This window comes from Chlorocebus sabaeus, chromosome 20, assembly GCF_047675955.1.
Source record: "Chlorocebus sabaeus isolate Y175 chromosome 20, mChlSab1.0.hap1, whole genome shotgun sequence".
Taxonomy (NCBI): domain Eukaryota; kingdom Metazoa; phylum Chordata; class Mammalia; order Primates; family Cercopithecidae; genus Chlorocebus; species Chlorocebus sabaeus.
The window spans coordinates 44,656,517-44,679,158 of NC_132923.1; the positions used below are offsets into that span (position 1 = coordinate 44,656,517).

Below are 22,642 nucleotides of genomic sequence, written 5' to 3' on the forward strand. Positions count from 1 at the left end.
AAACTCAATATAAAATTTAGCTTCCAAAGTTTTCATTTTAAACTGTCAAAAAAAAAAAAAAAAAAAAAAATTAACCATAGGCCGGGCACGGTGGCGCACACCTGTGATTCCAGCACTTTCGGAGGCCGAGGTGGGTGGATCACGAGATCAAGAGTTCCAGACCAGCCTGTCAACATGGTGAAACTTCATCTCTACTAAAAATACAAAAATTAGCTGGGCGTGGTGGCAGGTGCCTGTAATCCCAGCTACTTGGGAGGCTGAAGCAGAAGAATTGCTTGAGGCCAGGAGGCGGAGGTTGCAGAGTGGAGATTGCGCCATTGCACTCCAGCCTGGGCGAAAGAGTGAGACTCTGTCTCAAAACAAACAACAAAAACCAAAAAATCAAACACAAAAAAACACAGAACTAAAAAAAAATCTGCAATCATAGAGATCTGATTAAAGAGTTTACTACCTATCACCAATCAAAGCACTGAGATAGATGTTCCAGAGATACTAAATATTATTAGCAAGCCAATTTGAACTAAAAAACCTGAAAAGTTGAATAGGAACATAATACAATTTAAAAAACAAAAACAAAAAAACAAAACAAAACAAAAAAAACAAGGCCCGGCACAGTGGCTCACACCTGTAATCCCAGCACTTTGGGAGGCCAAGGCAGGCTGAAGCGGGTGGATCATGAGGTCAGGAGTTCGAGACCAGCCTGGCCAATATGGTGACACCCCGTCTCTACTAAAAAATACCAAAAAAAGTTAGCTGGGGGTGGTGGCATTCACCTGTAGCTACAGCTACTCAGGACGCTGAGGCAGGAGAATTGCTTGAACCCAGGAGGTGGAGGTTGCAGTGAGCTGAGATCATCCACTGCACTCCAGCCTGGGCAACAGAGTGAGATTCCATCTCAAAAACAAACAAACAAACAACAACAACAAAAAAAAACATACACACAACAGAATATGATGCCATATATAGCAGAAATAATTACCAAAGACTTTTAAATTAGAAAAAGAAATCACACTTTTGTTATAGAGGACAGATTATAGAAAAGTGATTGGTAGGCCAGGCGTGGTGGCTCATGCCTGTAATCCCAGCACTTTGGGAGGCCGAGGCAGGCAGATCGCTTGAAGGCAGGAGTTCAAGACCAGCCTGGCCAACACGGTGAAACCCAGTCTCCACTAAAAATACAAAAATTAACCAGGCTTGGTGGTGCACGTCTGTTGCCCAGTTACTTGGAAGGCTGAGGCATGAGAATTGCTTGAACCTAGGAGGCAGAGGTTGCAGTTAGCTGAGATGGAGCCATTGCCCTCCAGCCTCGGCAACAGTGAGACTCTGTCTCAAATTAAAAAAAAAAAAAAAGAAATTTATAAAAGTCTAAAATAATTTAATAAACTCTAGTCATTTACCTTTAGCTTTCTAGTCTGAATGGCAAACATTATTTAGAGGCTTTCTTTGTATACTTCCTGCACTTACTAAATCATCCTCTTCTAAAAAGTTAAAATCTAGGCTTGAACAAAGTTTGTCAGTTTTCAAACCTTGCATGAAAAAAATCATATCCTTGTCATATCTATAGAAGACCTAGGTTGTAGTACTAAAATTACAAATTTATTTATTCCTGTTTGATGTCACCCATAACTAAGAAAGCTTTTCAAAAAAGAAACAAATGTTATTTAAAGAATAAATTTCTTTCTCCGAACATTACACTAAATCCAATAAAATGTAAAGAGTCCAAAGGATGAAGTGACAAATTCACTTTAAGTCTTAAACAGCTAAAGAAAAACAATGAATTGATGTCATGACCATTTAGTTTCTTTGTGTTTAACTGTGCAAAAATTGAAATTAAGTACACTGAAAAAATTCTATTTCACACTAATCAAGTATCTGGGCTTATATTTAGACAGTTCCTGGAGTTATTCCCTATAAGGAAGGTTTTTATTAAAAGTACTCCTATTGATGAGCTGTTCCTTTTGATTTTTTTTTTCTCAGTATCATTACTAGTCACAGGATTAAAGCTATTAGTTATATTCCTCCCTACAAATCACTCAAGGTAACCCCAAGATTGTTGAGCATTAGAAAACTCTCAATAGCTTATGCGTGCATACTAGCACAGCCTAGTCAACATAAGATACGTGCATTAGAATTGATTTCATTTTCAAGGCTTGGCTACATCTTTGATCTGACATTTAATGATTTTAGTTATGAAAAATCATTTTAAAAGATTTTATATTTATACTGATGTTTAATAAATGTTCTTGACTTATCTGCATATGCTGACACCAGCTAAAAAGATAAATAAAATAAAATCACATTAAAATTTGCAATGACATGCTGCTTCCAGTCCATAGAGCTCTCATTTTCATTTTTCAAGGATTTGGGATTTCATTACGACTATCTTGAAACTGATTTAATATCTTGTTTAAAATGAGAATTAAGTGAATTTGGTAGATTTTTAAATAAAACTTTCCTTGTAAATCAATGCTCCACCATGTGATCAATCCTACTTAACAAAGCAGAATTAAGTCAGTGAGGGTGATCTGGTTGCAACACCTGTCACCCCATTGGTCAAAGGGTTGATTCAGCTGATCTGGATGGCCAGGAAGGTATCTCCTTCCTCCCTCACCACTCCATGTACATCCCTCCTGAAGCTGTGCACTTGGTCGAAGAGGACCTTCTCTGATAGAGGAGGACTGTTCATTGGTCAAGGGTATACGAGTAGCTGTGCTTCCCTACTAGACCCTCCAAACAAGCTCTCAAAGCAGAACTAAGTCTGTATTTTCTGAAGTGCATAAACTGAAGTTTGGGAATGATGAAAGATAACCATTTAAGTAACGTGGAATAATAACTAGCTTCAATATTACTTACAACACTCAAAGATTTTTCAGATATTAAATCTTAAAAACATTTGCCCCACCTAAACAGCATAATGGTATTGTAGTAAAGAGAGACCAACTCATAATACAGCATAACTATAAGAAGTCAATAATATTTAAAACTTTAGGTTGGGTGCGATGGCTTACGCCTGTAATCCCAGCACTTTGGGAGGCCAAGGCGGGCGAATCACGAGGTCAGGAGATCAAGATCATCCTGGGTAACACGGTGAAACCCCGACTCCACTAAAAAATACAAAAAATTAGCTGGGCGTGGTGGTCCCAGCTACTCCGGAGGCTGAGACAGGCGAATGGTGTGAAGCTGGGAGGCGGAGCTTGCAGTGAGCTGGGGCTTGCAGTGAGCCGAGTTTGGGCCACTGCACTCCCGCCTGGGCAACAAGGTGAGACTCCGTCTCAGGAAAAAAAGAAAAAAAAAAAAAAAACTTTAGAGAAAGTAATTAAAGCTCTCTGACACAAACATTATAAAAGAACAACTTGCTTTAAAAAATTGCATATAGCCAAATTGCTATAAGAAAATCCAGGAAGACAGATACTAAATGAAAACTACATTAAGAAAAAATTACTAAAGACGAGGCACAATGGCTCACGCCTGTAATCCCAGAACTTTGGGAGACCGAGGTGGGCACATCACCTGAGGTCAGGAGTTTCAGACCAGCCTAGTCAACATGATGAAACATCATCTCTACTAAAAATACAAAAAATTGCCAGGCACGGGGGCTGACGCCTGTAATCCCAGCACTTTGGGAGGCCGAGGCGGGCGGATCATGAGGTCAGGAGATCGAGACTATCCTGGCTAACAGGGTGAAACCCCGTCTCTACTAAAAATACAAAAAATTAGCCAGACATCGTGGCAGATGCCTGTAGTCCCAGTTACTCGGGAAGCTGAGGCAGGAGAATGTGGTAAACCCGGGAGGCGGAGCTTGCAGTGAGCCGAGATCACACCACTGCACTCTAGCATGGGCAACAAAGGGAGGCTCCATTTCAAAAAAAAAAAAAAAAAAAAAGATTTGAATTCTGAGGCTGAGTTATTCTGATAGAATGTTAGGAAAACAGAGAATATATATTGCACAATTTTAAGAACACAAGTTAGTGATAAGCATTCTTTCCTCCAAGCAACATATAATAATATTGTATCAGAAACTGATAATTCATATTAAAATTAAGGTACTTTATTGAAAACTCTGTATTATATTGTACTTTTCCTCTAACACTTGAAGCATTTATTATAATTAGATAATTCAAACTAACAGGTACAGTAAAAGTTTTATCCTACAAATAAAAGACAAAGTGCTCTAACTTATTAGACCACAAATGCTTTATTAGATGAAGCTACAAATGCTAATTACAAATGAAAATACTAAATGCAACTTAAGTTTTTCCAGTATTGTTCTATGCTTAGAAGTCAAATAAGGAAATACTGTATAATCAGAGCCCTACCTTTTTAAATTTTCTAGTATGACAAATTCCAAAGAAAGTAAAAATTCTGTTTATTCTCCAAAAATGTTTATCACTATATACTTTAGAAATGTAAAAGCAAAACACAGCAATCAGCACCATATAAATGCACACTAAACAGAACTAAGAGTTAAATAGAATGTATTGCAATTCAGCAGACCATACTACCACACTGAAAAAAGAGGGATGCTTTTAATAATGCTAAGAATTCCTGATGTCACAACATTCTGTGTGAGATATTTCTTTAAAAAGAGAACTGAATTTCACAAGAAATACTTCATTTAAAATAAAGCAAAATTTAGGGACAAGTGTCCTATATTCCGAATTTGCCTTTTGGTCAATAAAGATGGACCACTGCCAAGTCAGTATTCTTAGGGTAGTGATTACTTATCAACTATGTAATCATTAATAGAAAAGCACAAAGAAAACATAAGTGACCTAAGCTTGACACAACTGCTAAACTATACAATAGGTCACTTGAGCATAGCTGAGAATCTGAATTTAAAGTACATTTTTCTATAGATGGAAGAAAATATTCTACAGTGAAGAAACCAAAGAAGTAGAAAACTAATCTGATTTATAGCTTCTGGGATGACTGTAACTCAAAATGATTATTCAATTCAGAACATAGTATCACCACATGGCAACCCTTGCAACATGAGAGTGATTTGATAGATCATGGAGAGTAAAGCGAAAGGTGCTCTCAATCTTTTATAAAACAAGATTATTTTATTATCTGATATATTTTGATATTAAGATTTGAAATTATTTGAGACTATCCCTCCTTGAGTAAACTTTTTCAACATTACAAACCTACACATCATATACATGTAATATGAAGTTTCATCTTACACAGTATCTCTTTTAGGGAAAATACTAAGATTGTCAACATGCAATTAAATAATTAGCATGATATACAAACCATGGATTCTGGGTAAGTAACAAATATTTCTTCAAAATATAAATCAATATTACAGGAAAAAAAATGCTCCCACAAACAGAGGTACATTTAAGGGGACAGCTAACCTGATTCAGAACCACTGCTGTCTGAAGAGCTTAAGTCACTGCTGCTACTTTCAGACTCTGATGAGCTGCTGCTGCTGCTGCTGCTCTCACTCAGTCGGGAAACACTTCCAACAGCTTTGGATGGTTGCGTTTTCTTAGCTACAAAACAGAGAAACATTAAAATGCCAGAAGAATTAAACAGTTGCAGGAACATTTAAAAACTGCCACCTAGGCTGGGCATGCTCGCTCATGCCTGTAATCCCAGCACTTTGAGAGGCCAAGGTGGGAGAATTACATGAGGCCAGGAGTTCACGACCAGCCTGGGCAACGTCACAAGACCCTGTCTCTACAAAAATAAGTAAATAAATATAAAAACTGCCACCTACATTTTGTTTGACGTTTTCTAGAATTTAACTGATTATTAACATCCAGTAACCGCTTTTCCAACTCCTGTTTTTTCTGTGAGTGAAGTTCTTTGGACATCATTATTTTCTTAGCTGTGTTAGGAGGGAAGAAAGTGAGTATAACCAAAAACCAACCCAAATACAAAACTGATTTCTATTAATATGCAGAAATACATACCAGGGGGTTTTAATGGTCTCTTTCTTAGACACGCGGAAACATATTTTTCTAATTCTCTTAGTGTTGATGCTTTCAGTGTTTCAAAGTCTATCTCTATCTCATCAGGATTGGAATTGCTCAGAGAAGGCTCTCTTGACTGTATTATATGAACTACTCGCCCAAGTTTATCTCCAGGGAGTTTGTTTATATTCAAACTTAACTGCCTTTTCTCATCATAGTTCATAGGTTTAGCATTATCTTCATCTTCAGATTTTTGACCAATGTACTGTTGTTTCCTTTTCTTTGGCTGACTGTAACAAAAACTAAATTTAGTCCAACTTATCGTTATTGTCTTAATAAGCTATCATAATAAAAGATACTTACTTTCTCTTGGACTTTTCCTTTAGTCTCATTTGCTCACACATTTTTCTTGGATTTTCATTGCTGTTATTAACCTTTTCTTTTTTCTTTTCCTTTTTAGACTTCTCTTTCTTTTTATTTAGCTTACGGAAAGGTACTTGGGACAAAACCTGGAGCTGCTGATATACAGCTTTAAGCTGATAAGATAAAAAAAATCTGTAAACATTCATGTCTCTAAATAATTAAAGAAACTAGAAAAAAAATGAAGCCACTCCAAAGTCAAGAGTGTCTTTTGTGAAATTCATTTCTTATTACATTTCCTTCAAGTTTTTATTTAATTTCACAAAGGCACTGAATTTTTAAAGGGCATGTTTTAAATTACAAAAACTATCATGTGCTCAACTCATAAACTTAAATATTCATCTACAAACAGATCAAGAATAAATAACATTTCCAGGTAGTCTTTTTTGTTTTTTTGAGCCAGGGTCTTGCTCTGTCAGGTGGGAGTGCAGTGTTGTGATCCTGGCTCACTGCAACCTCAACCTCCTAGGCTCAAGTGATCCTCCTGCCACATTTTTTTGATTTTTTTGTAGAGACATGGTCTCACTATGTTGCCCAAGCTTGAACTCCTGGGCCCAAGCAATCCTCCCACCTTGGCCTCCCAAAGTATTGGGGTTACAGGCGTGAGCCACGGTGTCCGGCTGGTTTTTAATCATTGATTTTTCAGACTTGAGCTCCAGAAGTTTAACATGTTATCATAAAAAGTAGTTAATGTTAAATAAGACCTCATCCATAAAATCTCTGATTATTTCATAAATCATTTCAATGAGAATCAACCACTCATGATTAGGGATGACATAATTTTTTTTAAATAACAGATTTTTATAATAAATATTTGATTAGGAAAGACTATTAAACATTACAAAATTGCCAATAAGTAAATAAAGCCACAGTTATGAAATGATTTAATTATAACAGCTTTAAATCTGCGGAAAAAATTTCCTGATAGATTAGTGCTCATAGACTATCAAAATTTGTATCAATACAATCAACTACCTGCTCCTGAAGCTTTGCAAGACGCTGAACTCGTTCATCTTCAGAATCACCAGAAGAGTTCCCTTCAGAGGAGGCTTCATTAGTGTTCTCTCTACCAGTGGTTTCTGTGATATCTGTTTTGATGTAACATAAAGGCATACTCTCAACAGGTTCAACTGGGATCTTTGAAAAATGCGTTTCGAAAACATCCTATAATGAAAAATTAGTTTGTTATGGTTTTCTGCATTTTTAATTTAATCCAGCAATTATAGCTTTTAATAAAAGTACATTTCAGTGTCATATTTTGACTAGAATTCTTTTTGCCTTTAAGATATATCAGAAGAAACATAGTAAGATTTATGCAGGCCAGGCGCCGTGGCTCATGCCTGTAATCCTAGCACTTTGGGAGGCCGAGGTGGGTGGATCACCTCAGATGGGGAAATCAAGATCAGCCTGACCAACATGGAGAAACCCCATCTCTACTAAAAATACAAAATCAGTCGGGTGTGGTGGCACATGCCTGTAAATCCCAGCTACTTGGGAGGCTGAGGCAAGAGAACCACTTGAACCTGGGACGCGGAGGTTGCAGTGAACCAAGATTGTGCCACTACACTCCAGCCTGGATAACGAGAATGAAACTCCATGTCAAAAAAAAAAAGACTCATGCTTCTCTGCCTGCCAAACTTAGCAACTTTTCTCCATTTTTTCCAGGCAAGATAGACCTCTCAAGTAATACACGGGATCTTCTTTCAAGGGCCCTATAGTTGGTAGATCATTCTATTACCTCCAAATGGTTCATTTAGACTGTCCCCTCAGTGGGACATGTGCTCTAGTCAACCATATATATATCTACATCCCCTCTTCACTAATATTTCCCCAGTTTCCTTTGTATGCAGGGCAGCTTCATTAAAATATTCACTACTAAAGGATGCAAGAACTCAGACAAACAAAAAAACACACAACTCTCTCAGTTTTAAAAGTATAATTCATAAACTATTTTGTTGGTGCAAAAGCAATTGTGGTTTTTGCCATTTAATACTTAAGAGATGTGGGTGTTATTATTCTTTATCTCTTAAGTTATGGTTCTAAAAGATGTTTAAACTATGTTCAGAGGAAAAACACTTTCAGAGCACAAGTAATGGCTCACCTGAAGCATTCTTGCCATTGTCACAACTTCGTGATCTGGAGGATTGTACTTGTAGCAATTCATGAACATTAATCTAACATCTGCCGCAAATTTGTATGCATCCTTATATTCTTGGTTATCCATTTTCTCCTAAATTAAAGAAAAACTACAGGATTCACAAACAAATAGTTCAATTCAATAATTATTTGAGCACCGATATTAAATGTTCATATTACAAAATAATTCATATATACAGAAAACAGTTGCCCACCATCCAGATTTGACAAATGTTAAAATTTTGCAACATTTGTTTCATATTTTTTAGACTTTGAAAAAAAATCCAGTGAATTTTGATAAGTAGAGATAAGGAAGGAGGACATTCCAGTTAAAGAGAACTGGAACAAAATCACAAAAGTAGAGTGTTTTCATATAATCTTTTTTTTTTTGAGACAGAATTTCCCTCTGTCACCCAGCCTGGAGTGCAGTGCATGATCTCGGCTCACTGCAACCCTTCCTCCTCCTGTGTTCAAGTGATTCTCGTGACTCAGCCTCTGGAGTAGCTGGGACCATAGGCAGGCACCACCATTCCCAGCTTTTTTTTTTTTTTGTATTTTTATTAGAGACGAAGTTTTGCCATGGCCAGGCTGGTCTTGAACTCCTGGCCTCAAGTGATTTGCCCGCCTCAGCCTCGTAAAGTGCCAGGATTACAGGCATGAGCCACTGTGCGTGGTCTAGAACCATGGACATGCTCAAGTGGAAGAAAACAAAAAGATATATTTTTAAAATTTCCAGTGACTCACTCCAGGTAGTATGACTCTGATGATCTTAATTTCCTTCATCTTTTTCTAGATTTTAAGATTTCTTTGCAATGATGAATTACTTTTATAATCAAGAAAAAGAAGTTCTTCCTATTAAGGCAACATTTACCTTAATAGTTCCAAGATCCATTGGATTTTTGACAATGTCATAGTAGTTATGGAGTCCCAAAGCATTAACGTCAACAGGATTATAAAAGGGCCATGCATATGAAAAATGTTTCTTTGCAAGCATTTCTTTAAGAATCTCACTACAGTGCCTTAATTGTTCAGTTACTTTAACACTCTTCACAACATTATATTGTTGCTGAGAATCTGGCAAAACATTCTTTGGCATATTTTCTTTTATAGGTGGCAATGTCACTGATTTTTCTGTGAATGTTGGAGAAAATTCACTACTTGCTTTAACTACTGAAGTTGCAGGAGTTGTTGTATCTGCTTTCCTCTTCACACCCTTTGTAACCTAAAACAGAACAATTCAACAACAAAAAAATATATTTAAAGTGATATTCAGAGCAATAGTTCCTTATCACTTAAAAGAAAAAAGGGAAAGATTATTGGCACCAAATCTTTATATAGATAATTTACAAATATTGTTGTCAATCCATGTATTAAATATTGCTAAAGGTTAATTTCCTTTTGTAGGCAAACTAAATAGTTCTAATATTATCTTCCCACATACCAAAGAATGTCTTGTGCAAACCTTAAGATGAATGAAAAGTAAAAAATCAAAGTCATAGTTATACCAAAGTTTCTGAATACCTGAAAATCAGCAAGAATATATGATTTTTAAAAGAAAACTATGTCGGTGAACAACTTCTGATATTAATACTATCAAGACACCCAAACAGTACAAATTCTACCTAAGAAATATCTATAATTTGGCTAGCCTCTTAGGTCTCTATTCATAAAATGCATAGAGAGGTAGAAACTATGATTTCAGATTGCTAGATGTTAAATGAATTAAAAAAGAAAAATTGCTAGATGTTGAAGACTAATTTTCCTATTAACTGAAAAAAAAAATCCAAAATTAAAAAGCAATGATTTTAAAACTATAATAAACTTACTTGGGCCACAGTTTGTGAACTGGAGTTGACTGAAGCTCCTTGTGCCACGTTCAAGGGAGAAACAGATGTCTTAGGAAATACAGAAGGAATTGCTTGCTGCTTAAATACTTTTTCTGTTGCGTTGGGCGATGATTTTTCTTTAGCAGAAAAAACAGCTATATTCTGTTGAGTGCCTGGAAAAGTATGAGCCAGAATCAAATATATGAATGAATAAAGTATAAAACACCACTTTCTGTCTTATTTTCTATTTCAATTCATTTAGTTCAGCTTTTTAGCAATATAAGCATAGGATACTTATTTCATTTTGAAATCTACACACACAGGATTAGACAGGTTAGACCAATTTAGATATAAAGATATAATAACGGAGACTTCAACATTTGTTATTAATGGTAGGTTTACCAGCTTTATTCAAAAAGGTGCCTGGCTTAAACCAAGACTAATAATAGAGCCATGTGGTTAGCTTCAGGTAGCTGTGAACATAAGCAAAAATTTCAGATACTCTGGAGACCAACCACACAGTACTATGTGAGGTCTTCAGAATGCTCTGCATAAATATCCAAGGATTTCATTAATTGTTACACATAGTCCATCACAGAACAAAAGATGTGAATATGATTCTCTTATCAATACATTCTTCAGAAAATTCTGCCAAAGGAACAATTGTCATGTTCTTCTGCCCTATCTGTTTTTACAGAATGTTATGACTGCAGACATTTCGATCATATCACTCTGAAATCTGTTATTTCAAGAGTTCAACCTTCCATCAAGGCAACTCTATTCTTCTAATTGTTCACAACAAAAACCCTGAAGTCATCTTTGATTCCACTGTCTCTCAAACTCCATATTCAATCCAGCAGCAAACCCCGTTAGCATTATCTTCCTATCTAGACTCCAAACACTTCTCACAAGCGGCATTCACTCCGGCCCAAGGCATCATCAGTGCACAACTCAATTACTGCAATAACATCCAGGCAGGTCTTCCTTCTGCTTTGGTACTCTATAGTCTATCCTCAAAACAGCTGTCAAAGTGATCTTTTAAAACTCAAATTAGTGACGACTTGTAATCTCGCTAAGTAAAAACCAAAGTGCTCATAGCATATATGCAACCTGCTTGTCCTCTTCTCCATACTTCTTCCCTCCTTCCAACCTCACTTCTTATTACTTCCCTCTGTCCTTACCTCACTCTAGCCTATTGGCCTTGCTCAAATTTGGTAAGCAGAAGACTATTTGTTTTGCCTAAAATAAGATATCCTTATGCCTCATTTCAACATTTCCTTCAGACATTTACTCAAATGTCACCTTCTCAACCACCCTATATAAAATAACATTTTCACTCTACCCTATCCCCACTCATCAACTGTATAGCTCTTATTCTGCTTTATTTTTTCCATGCCATTATTACATTTGATATACAACATATAGCTATTTCTGGCCCTTCAATTCTTGCAAAACAAACTCAGGAACTAAGTAAATCTGAATGTATTTTAAGACAGGGCTGATATTTCTCAATATCTGAGTTGTCACTACTTTTTAAAACTTAGGAATCAAATACATTCAGATAATCTCACATCCTTTGATATTCCAACTGTTGTTACTCTTTGAACTTGGGAGCTAATTAGATCTGCATAGTGAGGAATAGTTACAATTACTTAATTTTGTCTCTGTCTCTCACAATAAAAAGCTCTGTGAGGGTAAGGGGACTTTGTTTTGGTCACCCCTAAATCTCTTGTACCTAATGCAGTACTTGGTACAATGAGAGAAACACAGTAAATATTTACTGCATGCCTATTGTGTTGGGCACCATTTTAGGTGCTAGGGCACAAATTCTCACATATGTCTTTTCTTTTTTTTTTTTGAGACAGGGTCTCGCTCTGTCACTCTGTTGCAGTGGTGTGATCATGACTCACTGCACCTTCAACCTCCTGGGCTCAAAAATGAACAAGACAGACATAGTATCTGCTCTTGGAGCTTACTGTCTAGTGTAAGAAACAGACAAAAAATAAGTAATCATATTGAGTACAAGTGATGCTAAGTGTTAGGAAGGAAATATACACGTTACTAACTAAACTAAGACAGAGAACTATTATGGACAGGGTAGCCAAGGAAGGCCTCCCTCTCTAAAGCTGACAACTAAGATGTCACTATACAGGTAAGAAGAAGACAGCTAGGTCAAGAGAACTATAGAATGGGAAGTAAGTACACATGATTAGTGTGTGCACGAAGAAATAAAAGCATTTTTAAAAAGACACAGTAGTCTCCTAAGGCAAATACTGACAGAAGTCAAATAAAATGAGAATAGAAAAAAACACTACTTAAATTTTGCAGAATGAAGACTACAAGTGACCCTGACTGACAAAATGTCTTTGGTGGTGAAATAAAGCTAGAACTTGTACTAAGGGGAGTACATGAGTATACAGGAAGAAAGAAAAAAAGGAACAATAGCTGGAAGAATATGAATAAAGGAGTATTTTAAAGATGAGATACTAGAACCAGTTTATAGGGTAATGAAACTAACCCCATAGAGGAGGAGAGATTAATGATGCAAGAAAAAAGGGAGATAACAAAGGAATAAAATGGTTGAGATGGCAAGATCCATTCACAAATGAAGGCATGGCCCAAAGTGATGGAGGATCTGTTATAGGCCTTTGCTCTAGCTGATTCCTCCGCCTGGAATGTTCTTCTTGCAAATCTTCACTTCTCAACGAGGCCTCCACTGAATCTGTCATGTTTGTCTCTCACTTCCTACTAGAATATAAATTCCAAGATGGCAAAGTTTTTGTTTTATTCAGTGATAATATCTCAAGAGCACAGAACAGTGTTGTGGTACATAATCAGCACTCAAGTATTTGCTCAATCAATATTATCAATTTAATATCAAGTTTTCTTTGCCATAAATTATCAACATGTACATAACCACATTATTTTAAACTAGCTACCATCATATGACAATTTCCCTACTACTGTGACTAACAAAGACATGACTCTGGTAGTGGAATGCTTCTGTCAGAAGTTTTTTAAACTTAGACATTCACTCTGAAGCCAAATCCTACCTATCCTTTGAGGTCAAACATAACTTATAGCACCTCTAAAGCCTTTCCCAACTTTTCCAGCGTGATATGGTTTGGATGTTTTGTCCTCTTCAAATCTCATGTTGAAATGTGACCTCCAATGTTGGTGGTGGGGCCTGGTGTGGGAGGTGCTTGGGTCATGAGGGTGGATCCCTCATGATTCTCTTGGTGCTGTCCTCGATGTAATGAGGGAGTGCTCACTCTATGAGTTCACACAACATCTGGTTGCTTAAAAGAGCACCTCCTCCCTACCCCTACCTTGCCATGTGATACAACAGCTCCCTCTTTGCCTCTGACCATGATTGAAAGCTTCCTGAGGCCCAGAAGCTAAGCAGATGCTGGTGCCATACTTATACAGCCTGCAAAACCATAAGCCAAATAAACCTCTTTTCTTTGTAAATTACCCGGCCTCACATATTTCGTTTCTTTCTTTCTTTTTCCTTCTTGAGACAGGGTCTCGCTCTGTCACTCTGTTGCAGTAGTGTGATCATGACTCACTGCACCTTCAAACTCCTGGGCTCAAGCAATCCTCCCACCTCAGGCTCTTGATGAGCTGGGACTACAGGTGCATGCCACCATACCTGGCAAAGTTTTAAATTTTTCTGTAAAGGGTCCTTCTGTCTTGCTCAGGCTGGTCTTGAATTCCTGGGCTCATGTAATCCTCCCATCTTGGCTTCCCAATGTGCTGGCATCACGGCCATGAGCCACAACGAACAGCCAGGTATTTCTTTATAGCAATATAAAATGTACTAGCACACATCACATATCAATTTCTCACTCTTGGCCATGCATGGTGGCTCATGCCTGTAATCCTAGCACTTTGGGAGGCCAAGGCATGAGGATCATTTGAAGCCAGGAGTTCAAGATCAGCCTGGGCAACAAAATGAGACCCCACCTCTATAAGAAACAAAAAAATTAGCTGGGTGTGGTGGCACATGTCTTCCATATTGGCTACTTGGGAGGCTAAAGTGGGAGGACTGTTTAAGCCCAGGAGCTCGAGACTGCAGTGAACTGTGATCGTGGAGTGCCACTGCACTCCAGCCAGGGTGACAGAATGAGACCTGTCTCGAAATAAAACAAAACTTCTCATTCTTTTGAAACACAGTATATATTACATGTAATTTCATCTGACACGTGTCATAATGCATTGTCTTAATTTTTTTCCATAATGCATTGCCTTTTAAGTTTTTTCAAGTTTTATTTCTAACAAAAAACTTAAATGTAGGCCTGGCACAGTGGCTCATGCCTGTAATCACAGCACTTTGGGAGGCCAAGGTGGGTGGATCACCTGAGGTCAGGAGTTTGAGACCAGACTGTCCAACATGGTGAAACCCTGTCTCTACTAAAAAGCACAAAAATTAGCTGGGCGTGGTGGCGCATGCCTGTAACCCCAGTTTTACTTAGGAGGCTGAGACAGGGGAATCACTTGAATGTGGGAGGCAGAGGTTGCAGTGAGCAGAGATCATGCAATTGCATTCCAGCCAGGGCAACAAGAGTGAAACTCTGTCTCAAAAAAAAAAAAAAAAAAAAAACCTTAAAGAAACACTTGAAAGTTAAGTTGTAGCTATTTGTTTCAGATGCTCAGGTAACTGCTAAGAGCATGTTTCCCTCAGATAAAAGATCAATCAGAAGATCAATAATTTTTACCTTCTAACAACATTAAATGGAAAAAAAAAACAATTTTTATCTTGCTAAGGGTAATAATTTAAGTCAGCAACAATTAGCACATTGGTTTTACAATTTAAATACCATACTGATCTATGTACTATCTACCTCATAAGGGCTTACTTAAATCTTCTTGTAGAAGCCTAGGTCTCACATTGTCGGACATTAGATCAACCTTTTCTAAAATAATAACGACTTAAATAATCAGTGAATATCTCATAGATTTGGTTAAAGCACTATAAGTTATGACCCACCTTAAGGATCTATTAGCAATAAAGAAGTATATATTACTATCAATAAAAACCTGAAAAAAAAAATCAACTTCTGCCATGAACCTATACCAAGCCTCCTATATCTCAGGCACTTAACTATACACTTTATAAACATTTACAATCATGAAAGAAAAATATTTTTCGGGCCGGGTGTGGTGGCTCACGCCTGTAATCCCAGCACTGTGGGAGGCTGAGGCGGGCAGATCACGACGTCAGGAGATTGAGACTATCCTGGCTAACACAGTGAAATCCTGTCTCTACTAAAAAAAAAAATACAAAAAATTAGCTGGGTGTGGTGGCGGGCATCTGTAGTCCCAGTGACTCGGGAGGCTGAGGCAGGAGAATGGCGTAAACCCGTGAGGCGGAGCTTGCAGTGAGCCGAGATTGTGCCACTGCACTCCAGCCTGGGTGACAGAGCAAAGACTCAGTCTCAAAAATAAAAAATAAATAAATATTTTCCTGATAATATAAATGAGGAAACTAACATGGAATGACTAAGAACTTAAAGATTACACTGCTTAAGTGATCCAAAGATAAACCAACATTTACTACATTCTTGGTTAACCTCTACAATAAATCTATTTGGATACTTAAGATTTTTGAAACACCATATTTAAACAATATGATTATTAGTTGTAAAGATGATTTCCTCCAAAGATTTTTGTGACTGAAGAAAAAGTTAGGAAAAAAAGACAATCTCCCAACCCAATACTAACATTTCATTCTCAGCTATGGAAATTTTTTTTAATGCAGAGAGCACTAGCAATTTGGGCATTCTTATCAGCACAGCACAGATACAAGATCCACTGAAAACAGTAGTAACAGCTATGATTTTCTGAATCCCTACTATGTGAATGGCATTATGCTACAGGAAAGCTGGCTCCAAGGCCAAAATCAATGCAGTCCTCACTATTTTTGAATGATACCCATCCTTGTGATCAAGGTTTGGCAGATCATTTCAAATGGACATTTTTAATCAATAGAATAGGATGTAGGACGTCTGGATGTCTGTCTCCTTTGAGGGATTTACACACACACACACACACACACACGAGACAGCGAGGGGAAAAAAACAGAGAGAACCATGAAGTGTTTACCTCCTGCCTTACCTTTCTTGATTCTTTCCTTACCACCCACAACTTGCTCTTCTTGTGGCATCTGAGATAATTTCTGCATAAACAGCTTCTCGAGAGCTTGTGCCATAAGAACAATGTCATCTCCAGGCTACAAAACATATTAAATATACCATAAGGATATACAGTATGGTCACTGTACCAAATGTTTTAAATTCAGGCCACTTTATTGAAGGCAGTAACATAGTACTCCTAGACAGTATTAATCTCTTATAAATTTAGAAAATAGTGAAGTTGGCCGGGCACGGTGGCTCAAGCCTGTAATCCCAGCACTTTGGGAGGCCGAGACGGGCGGATCACGAGGTCAGGAGATCGAGACCATCCTGGCTAACACGGTGAAACCCCGTCTCTACTAAAATACAAAAAAAATTAGCCGGGCGAGGTGGCGGGTGCCTGTACTCCCAGCTACTTGGGAGGCTGAGGCAGGAGAATGGCGTGAACTCGGGAGGCGGGGCTTGCAGTGAGCTGAGATCCGGCCACTGCACTCCAGCCTGGGCAACAGAGCCAGACTCCGTCTCAAAAAAAAAAAAAAAAAAAAAAAAAAAAAAATAGAAAATAGTGAAGTTGCTCACATTTTATTTTCTTATTCTCTATGGTTGAAAGCAGCTCACATTTAAAATTCTAGCATTCTACTCCTTCAACTTCTAAAAAGTACCTAAATGGCTTTCCGAACACTAGAGAATTACAATCCAACCAATCCTACTAAATCGAAGAGGTATTAAAAATGAGAATTTCACCAGGCATGGTGGCTCACGCCTATAATCCCAGCACTTTTGGAGGCTGAGGAGGGTGGATTACTTGAGGTCAGGAGTTCGAGACCAGCCTGACCAACATAGAGAAACCCTGTCTCTACTAAAAATACAAGATTAGGCCGGGCGCGGTGGCTCACGCCTGTAATCCCAGCAGTTTTTAGGAGACTGAAGCGGGCGGATCACCTGAGATTGGGAGTTTGAGACCAGCCTGACCAACATGGAGAAACACCGTCTCTACTAAAAATACAAAATTAACCAGGCGTGGTGATGCATGCCTGTAATCCTAGCTACTCAGGAGGCTGAGGCAGGAGAATTGCTTAAACCCGGGAGGTGGAGGTTGCGATGAGCTGAGATAGTGCCATTGTGCTCCAGCCTGAGCAACAAGATCAAAACTATGTCTTTAAAAAAAAAAAAAAAATTAGCCGGGTGTGGTTGCACATGCTTGTAATCCCAGCTACTAGGGAGGTTGAGGCAGGAGAATCACTTGAACTGGGAGGTGGAGGTTGTGGTGAGCCAAGATTGCACCATTGCACTCCAGCCTGGGCAATAAGAGCGAAAACTCTTGTCTCAAAAAAAAAAAAAAATTCAATTTTTCAATCTTAATTATTTGCTTACAAGTCTTCCTCTTGCTTCAATTTATGACTGAGAAAAAAGTAAGTAATTTACAAAGCAACAGTTCTCCTAAAGAGAACATTTATTTCTAAGTTAGGTAACTCAGGAAAATTACTAAACTTCATTTAAAAATATTACATCTGAAAGCACCCTTTGGAATTGTAGTTAAATTAAAATGAAGTTGCCAATGGTACTGATTTTTTAAAAATCCACATTGGAGCTGGATGCAGTGGTGTGTGCCTATAATCCCAGCTACTTAGGAGGCTGAGGTGGGAGTATCACTTGAGCCCAGGAGATCAAGTCCAACCTAGGCAACACGGTGAGTCCCTGTCTCAGAAAAAAAAAAAATCATTTGCATTGGTTGATAGTTTTAAATTTGTGCTGATAGTTTTAAATTTGGCTGATAGTTTTAAATTTGGCTGATAGTTTTAAATGAGTGCAGTGGTGTGATCTCGGCTCACTGCAACCTCCGCCTCCCGAGCTGAAACAATTCTCCTGCCTCAGCCTCCAGAGTAGCTGGGACTACAGGCATGTGCCACCATGCCCAGCTAATTTTTGTATTTTTAGTAGAGGCGGGGTTTCACCATGTTGGCCAAGATGTTCTCGATCTCTTCACCTCATGATCCTCCCACCTCCGCCTCCCAAAGTGCTGGGATTACAGTTGTGAGCCACTGTGCCCAGCGAGAACATATCTGATCTTTAAATCAACTTGTTGTGAAGTTTAGAAGTAGGCAATTGGTTTGGCTTTTTAGTTTATGGCCAGGGGTCCATACTGTGAAAATTTAATGAAGATTAATATATACTAAGACTTTTCCTTTATCTCATAACTAAAATGACAGGAATGCAACAGAAAACATTCTGAAATACTTTATTCACAGAAACCAGCTCTCATTGGTATTTTTTAAAAACATAACAAGCCACTACAGCGATTCAGGCACAAACATATTATAGCAAATAGACTGAACAAGTATTGGTATGTGAAAATTGTGAAATTCAGTGAAAAAGTATTGTCCTTAAAAATATGTAACAGATCTTGGCCAGGCACAGTGGCTCACGCCTATAATCCCAGAACTTTGGGAGGCCGAGGTAGGTGGATCACCTGAGGTCAGGAGTTCGAGACTAGTCAGGCCAACATGGTGAAACCCGTCTCTACTAAAAAAAAAAAATGTATGAAAAATTAGCCTGGCAGGGTGGCAAGTGCCTGTATTCCCCGCTACTTGGGAGGCTGAGGCAGAAGAATCACTTGAACCTGGGGGTGGAGGCTGCAGTGAGCCGAGATCACACCACTACACTCCAGCCTGGGTGACAGAGCCAGACTCCATTTCAAAAAAAAAAAATTATATATATACACACACACATATACGTAAAATATTTTAAATGAAGAGACTTGAAATCTGAAATGATCACAATTTTATACATCTCTCTCCTATATGTAATGGCAAAGAATTAGCAAGTATAACATAAAGCTTACATACCTTGTTATATAAATAACAATTTGAGAACATTGTATTGAAGTCTTCTATACATTCTGAAGCCTTCACATAATATTTATTCTCCAAGCGCTGCTTAATTGTATTTAAATCCATTGGGTTTTTTATAATGGTATAATAATCCTATGGTTTTGAACAAATTCTAAATGTTAGTAAGAATGAATACACTACAACCATTGATATACAAAGAAATTTAATACACTATACACCTGTAACTAGAGAGAGAAACTGATTATCTTTAAAAAGTCATATTCTGGCTGGGCACAGTGGTTCACGCCTGTAGTCCCAGCACTTTGGGAGGCTGACGCAGGAGGATCACTTGAGGCCAGGAGTTCAAGATCAGCCTGGCCAACATGGTGAAACCCATCTCTAATAAAAATACAGAAAATTGGCCGGGCGTGGTAGCTCACACCTTTAATCACAGCACTTCGGGAGGCCGAGGTGGGTGGATCACCTGAGGTCAGGAGTTCGAGACCAGCCTGTCCATCATGGGGAAGCCCCGTCTCTACTAAAAATACAAAAATAAGCCTGGCGTGATGACGCGTGCCTGTAATCCCAGCTACTCGGGAGTCTGAGGCAGGAGAATCACTCAAACCTGGGAGGCAGAAGTTGCAGTGAGCCAAGATTGTGCCATTGCACTCCAGCCTGGGGACAGAGTAAGACTCCGTCTCAAAAAACAAAACAAAACAACAACAAACAAACAAACCCAGAAAATTAGCCAGGTGTGCTGGTGCACGCCTATCTTCCCAGCTACTTGGGAGGGTGAGGCCCAAGAATCACTTGAACCCAGGAGGCAGAGGTTGCAGTGAGCTGAGATCATGCCACTGAACTCTAGTCTGGGTGACAGAGCGAGACTCTGTCTCAAAAAAAAAAAAAAGGGCCATATTCTAGAAACTAAAACCTTTAGTAATGAGAAACAAAGCTGACTGCTATGGCATTATTTTTAGATGTTTAAAAAAAAAAAGCCAATAAAGATGAATAAAGATAAGAATTTCAGAATAAAATTATCCTTGAAAATAAAAAGGGCAGGAGGAGTAAGAACCTTGTTTTTATGGAGTCTGACTCCATAGAATAAAATCCCAGCTTCAAGTTGACTAGCTATATTGTAAACTACTCAACCATTGCATTACTGAATGGCTAAAAATTCCTAACGTAAGACCTAAAGTCAAATTCTGTATGTGATGCGACCAAGCCTGCCAGGAAGTGTCAAGAGAAACTTCACGGAAAAGGTAAAATTCAGAATAACTCTGCATCCAAAAGGTGAAGTGACGTATACTATAATAAAACATGTATTACAATTTATCACAACTTATTAAAATAAGAATGCGAATGCTCAGAAAAATACTTTGTTTTTTTTTGGAAAACAATTACTCATTGGGATAGACTTTAGTGATGCTAAATAAATCAGGTATTTGTTAAATATTTTTGTATTTTTAATTTTTGGAGATGGAGTTTTACTTTTGTTGTCCAGGCAATGGTGCAATCTCAGTTTACTGCAACCTCCACCTCCACCTTCAAGAGATTCTCCTGCCTCAGCCTCCTGGGTAGGTGGGATTACAGGCATGTTTGCCACCACACCTGGCTAATTTTGCATTTTTAGTAGAGACAGTGTTTCTCCATGTTGGTCAGGCTGGTCTCAAACTCCTGACCTCAGGTGATCTGCCCACTTCAGCCTCTCAAAGTGCTGGGATTACAGGCAGGAGCCAACGTGCCCAACAAATATGATTTATTAAAGACTAGCTATGTCTTACAGAAATTTACAGGATTTCTTTTTTGAAACATAGTTGAAGACATACATACAGGCAACTTTAGTTTCACAGCATCCACAGGACGTTGAAAAGGCCATGAAAAACTATGCTTCCATAAATCCTTTAGGACAACTTTTTGTAGATACTGAAGTTGATTTGTCAATCGCCCATTTTTCTTGGTATTTATATACTCTGGTGGAGGAGGGTTAACAATAATAGCTGTTTGTCGACTTGGCAGAGACATTCTTAACTGCTTGGAGTCCTGCTTACACGCACATATCCTGAAAAACAAAACTGATTACTTCAGAAGCACTTTAGGAATGGTTTCCACAGGAGCTGAAAAGTGTTATTCAACAGTAACAGAGGCCAGGCACAGGGGCACAGGCCTGTAATCCCAACACTTTGGGAGGTCAAGGCGGGTGGATCACCTGAGGTCAGGAGTTCGAGACCAGCCTGGCCAATGTAGTGAAACCCCATCTCTACTAAAAATACAAAAATTAGCCAGGCGTGGTGGCACATGCCTGTAATTCAAGCTACTTGGGAGGCTGAGGCAGGAGAATCGCTTAAACCCAGGAGGCAGAGGTTACAGTGAGCCAAGATCATGCCATTGCACTACAGCCTGGGCAACAAGAGTGAAAGTCTGTCTCAAAAAAGAGTAACAGATACTGTATTTTAAAGCACATCATGATTAAGATAGGATTTAAAAAAAAAAAAAAGCCAACAGCAGCAATTTTTAAACAAACTTTTTCTATACAAGTAGTAAAAGTTTTACTATATATGCCTTAGTCTTGGATGTTTTAAATTATTTCAACATCTCAGTCTTTCTGCCTTTCAAAAAAACACAAATTGAGGTCTTAGCAGGAAAAGTCTATAAATTCCTAGTCAGAAGAAATAACAGAACGTTAAAGACATGATCAGTGTGTAAGTATTCTACAACTGTTAATTCAACAAAGAGAAAAGCAAAGTAAAAAATTTTTCTGGCTAATTTGAAAAAAGTGATTTATTTATTTATGGTCTCTCTCTCTCTCTCTCTGAGATGGAGTCTCACTCTGTCACCCAGGCTGGAGTGCAATGGCGCGATCTTGGCTTACTGCAATCTCCGCCTCCCACGTTCAAGCGATTCTCCAGCCTCAGCCTCCCAAGTAGCTGTGACTGCAGATGCATGCCACCATGCCCAGTTAATTTTTGTATTTTTTGGAGAGACGAGGTTTCAACATGTTGGCCCGGGTGGTCTCAAACTCCTGACCTCAGGTGATCCACACACCTTGGCCTCCCAAGGTGCCGAGATTACAACCTTGAGCCACCATGCCCAGTCAAAGTGATTTTATTTTTATTTTTCTATTTTTATTTATTTTTTTGAGATGGAGTCTCATTCTACCGCCCAGGCTGGAGTGCAGTGGCACAATCTCCACTCACTGCAACCTCCGCCTCCTGGCTTCAAGTGATTCTCCTGCCTCAGCTTCCTGAGTAGCTATGATTACAGGCGCCTGCCACCACGCCCAGCTAACTTTTTTATTTTTAATAGAGGCAGGGTTTCACTACATTGGCCAGGCTGGTCTGGAACTCCTGACCTCAGGTGATCCGCCCTCCTCGGCC

General features: G+C 38.5%; 1 protein-coding gene across 1 annotated transcript in view; it reads right to left on the reverse strand.

The window, feature by feature from the left end:
• Positions 1-21,311, reverse strand: part of BRDT (bromodomain testis associated) — a 50,757-nt gene extending 29,446 nt beyond the window's left edge. Inside the window, exons 1-11 of the mRNA XM_007977977.3 lie at positions 21,099-21,311; positions 19,284-19,421; positions 16,421-16,535; positions 10,304-10,476; positions 9,349-9,699; positions 8,443-8,571; positions 7,317-7,505; positions 6,285-6,457; positions 5,922-6,211; positions 5,726-5,836; positions 5,361-5,498 (exon numbers count right to left, since the gene is read on the reverse strand). Of these exons, the coding sequence (XP_007976168.3) occupies positions 5,361-5,498; positions 5,726-5,836; positions 5,922-6,211; positions 6,285-6,457; positions 7,317-7,505; positions 8,443-8,571; positions 9,349-9,699; positions 10,304-10,476; positions 16,421-16,535; positions 19,284-19,421; positions 21,099-21,290 (1,999 nt within the window). The 5' untranslated portion in view covers positions 21,291-21,311. The remainder of the gene's footprint in view (positions 1-5,360; positions 5,499-5,725; positions 5,837-5,921; positions 6,212-6,284; positions 6,458-7,316; positions 7,506-8,442; positions 8,572-9,348; positions 9,700-10,303; positions 10,477-16,420; positions 16,536-19,283; positions 19,422-21,098) is intronic.
• Positions 21,312-22,642: the final 1,331 nt, after the last annotated feature.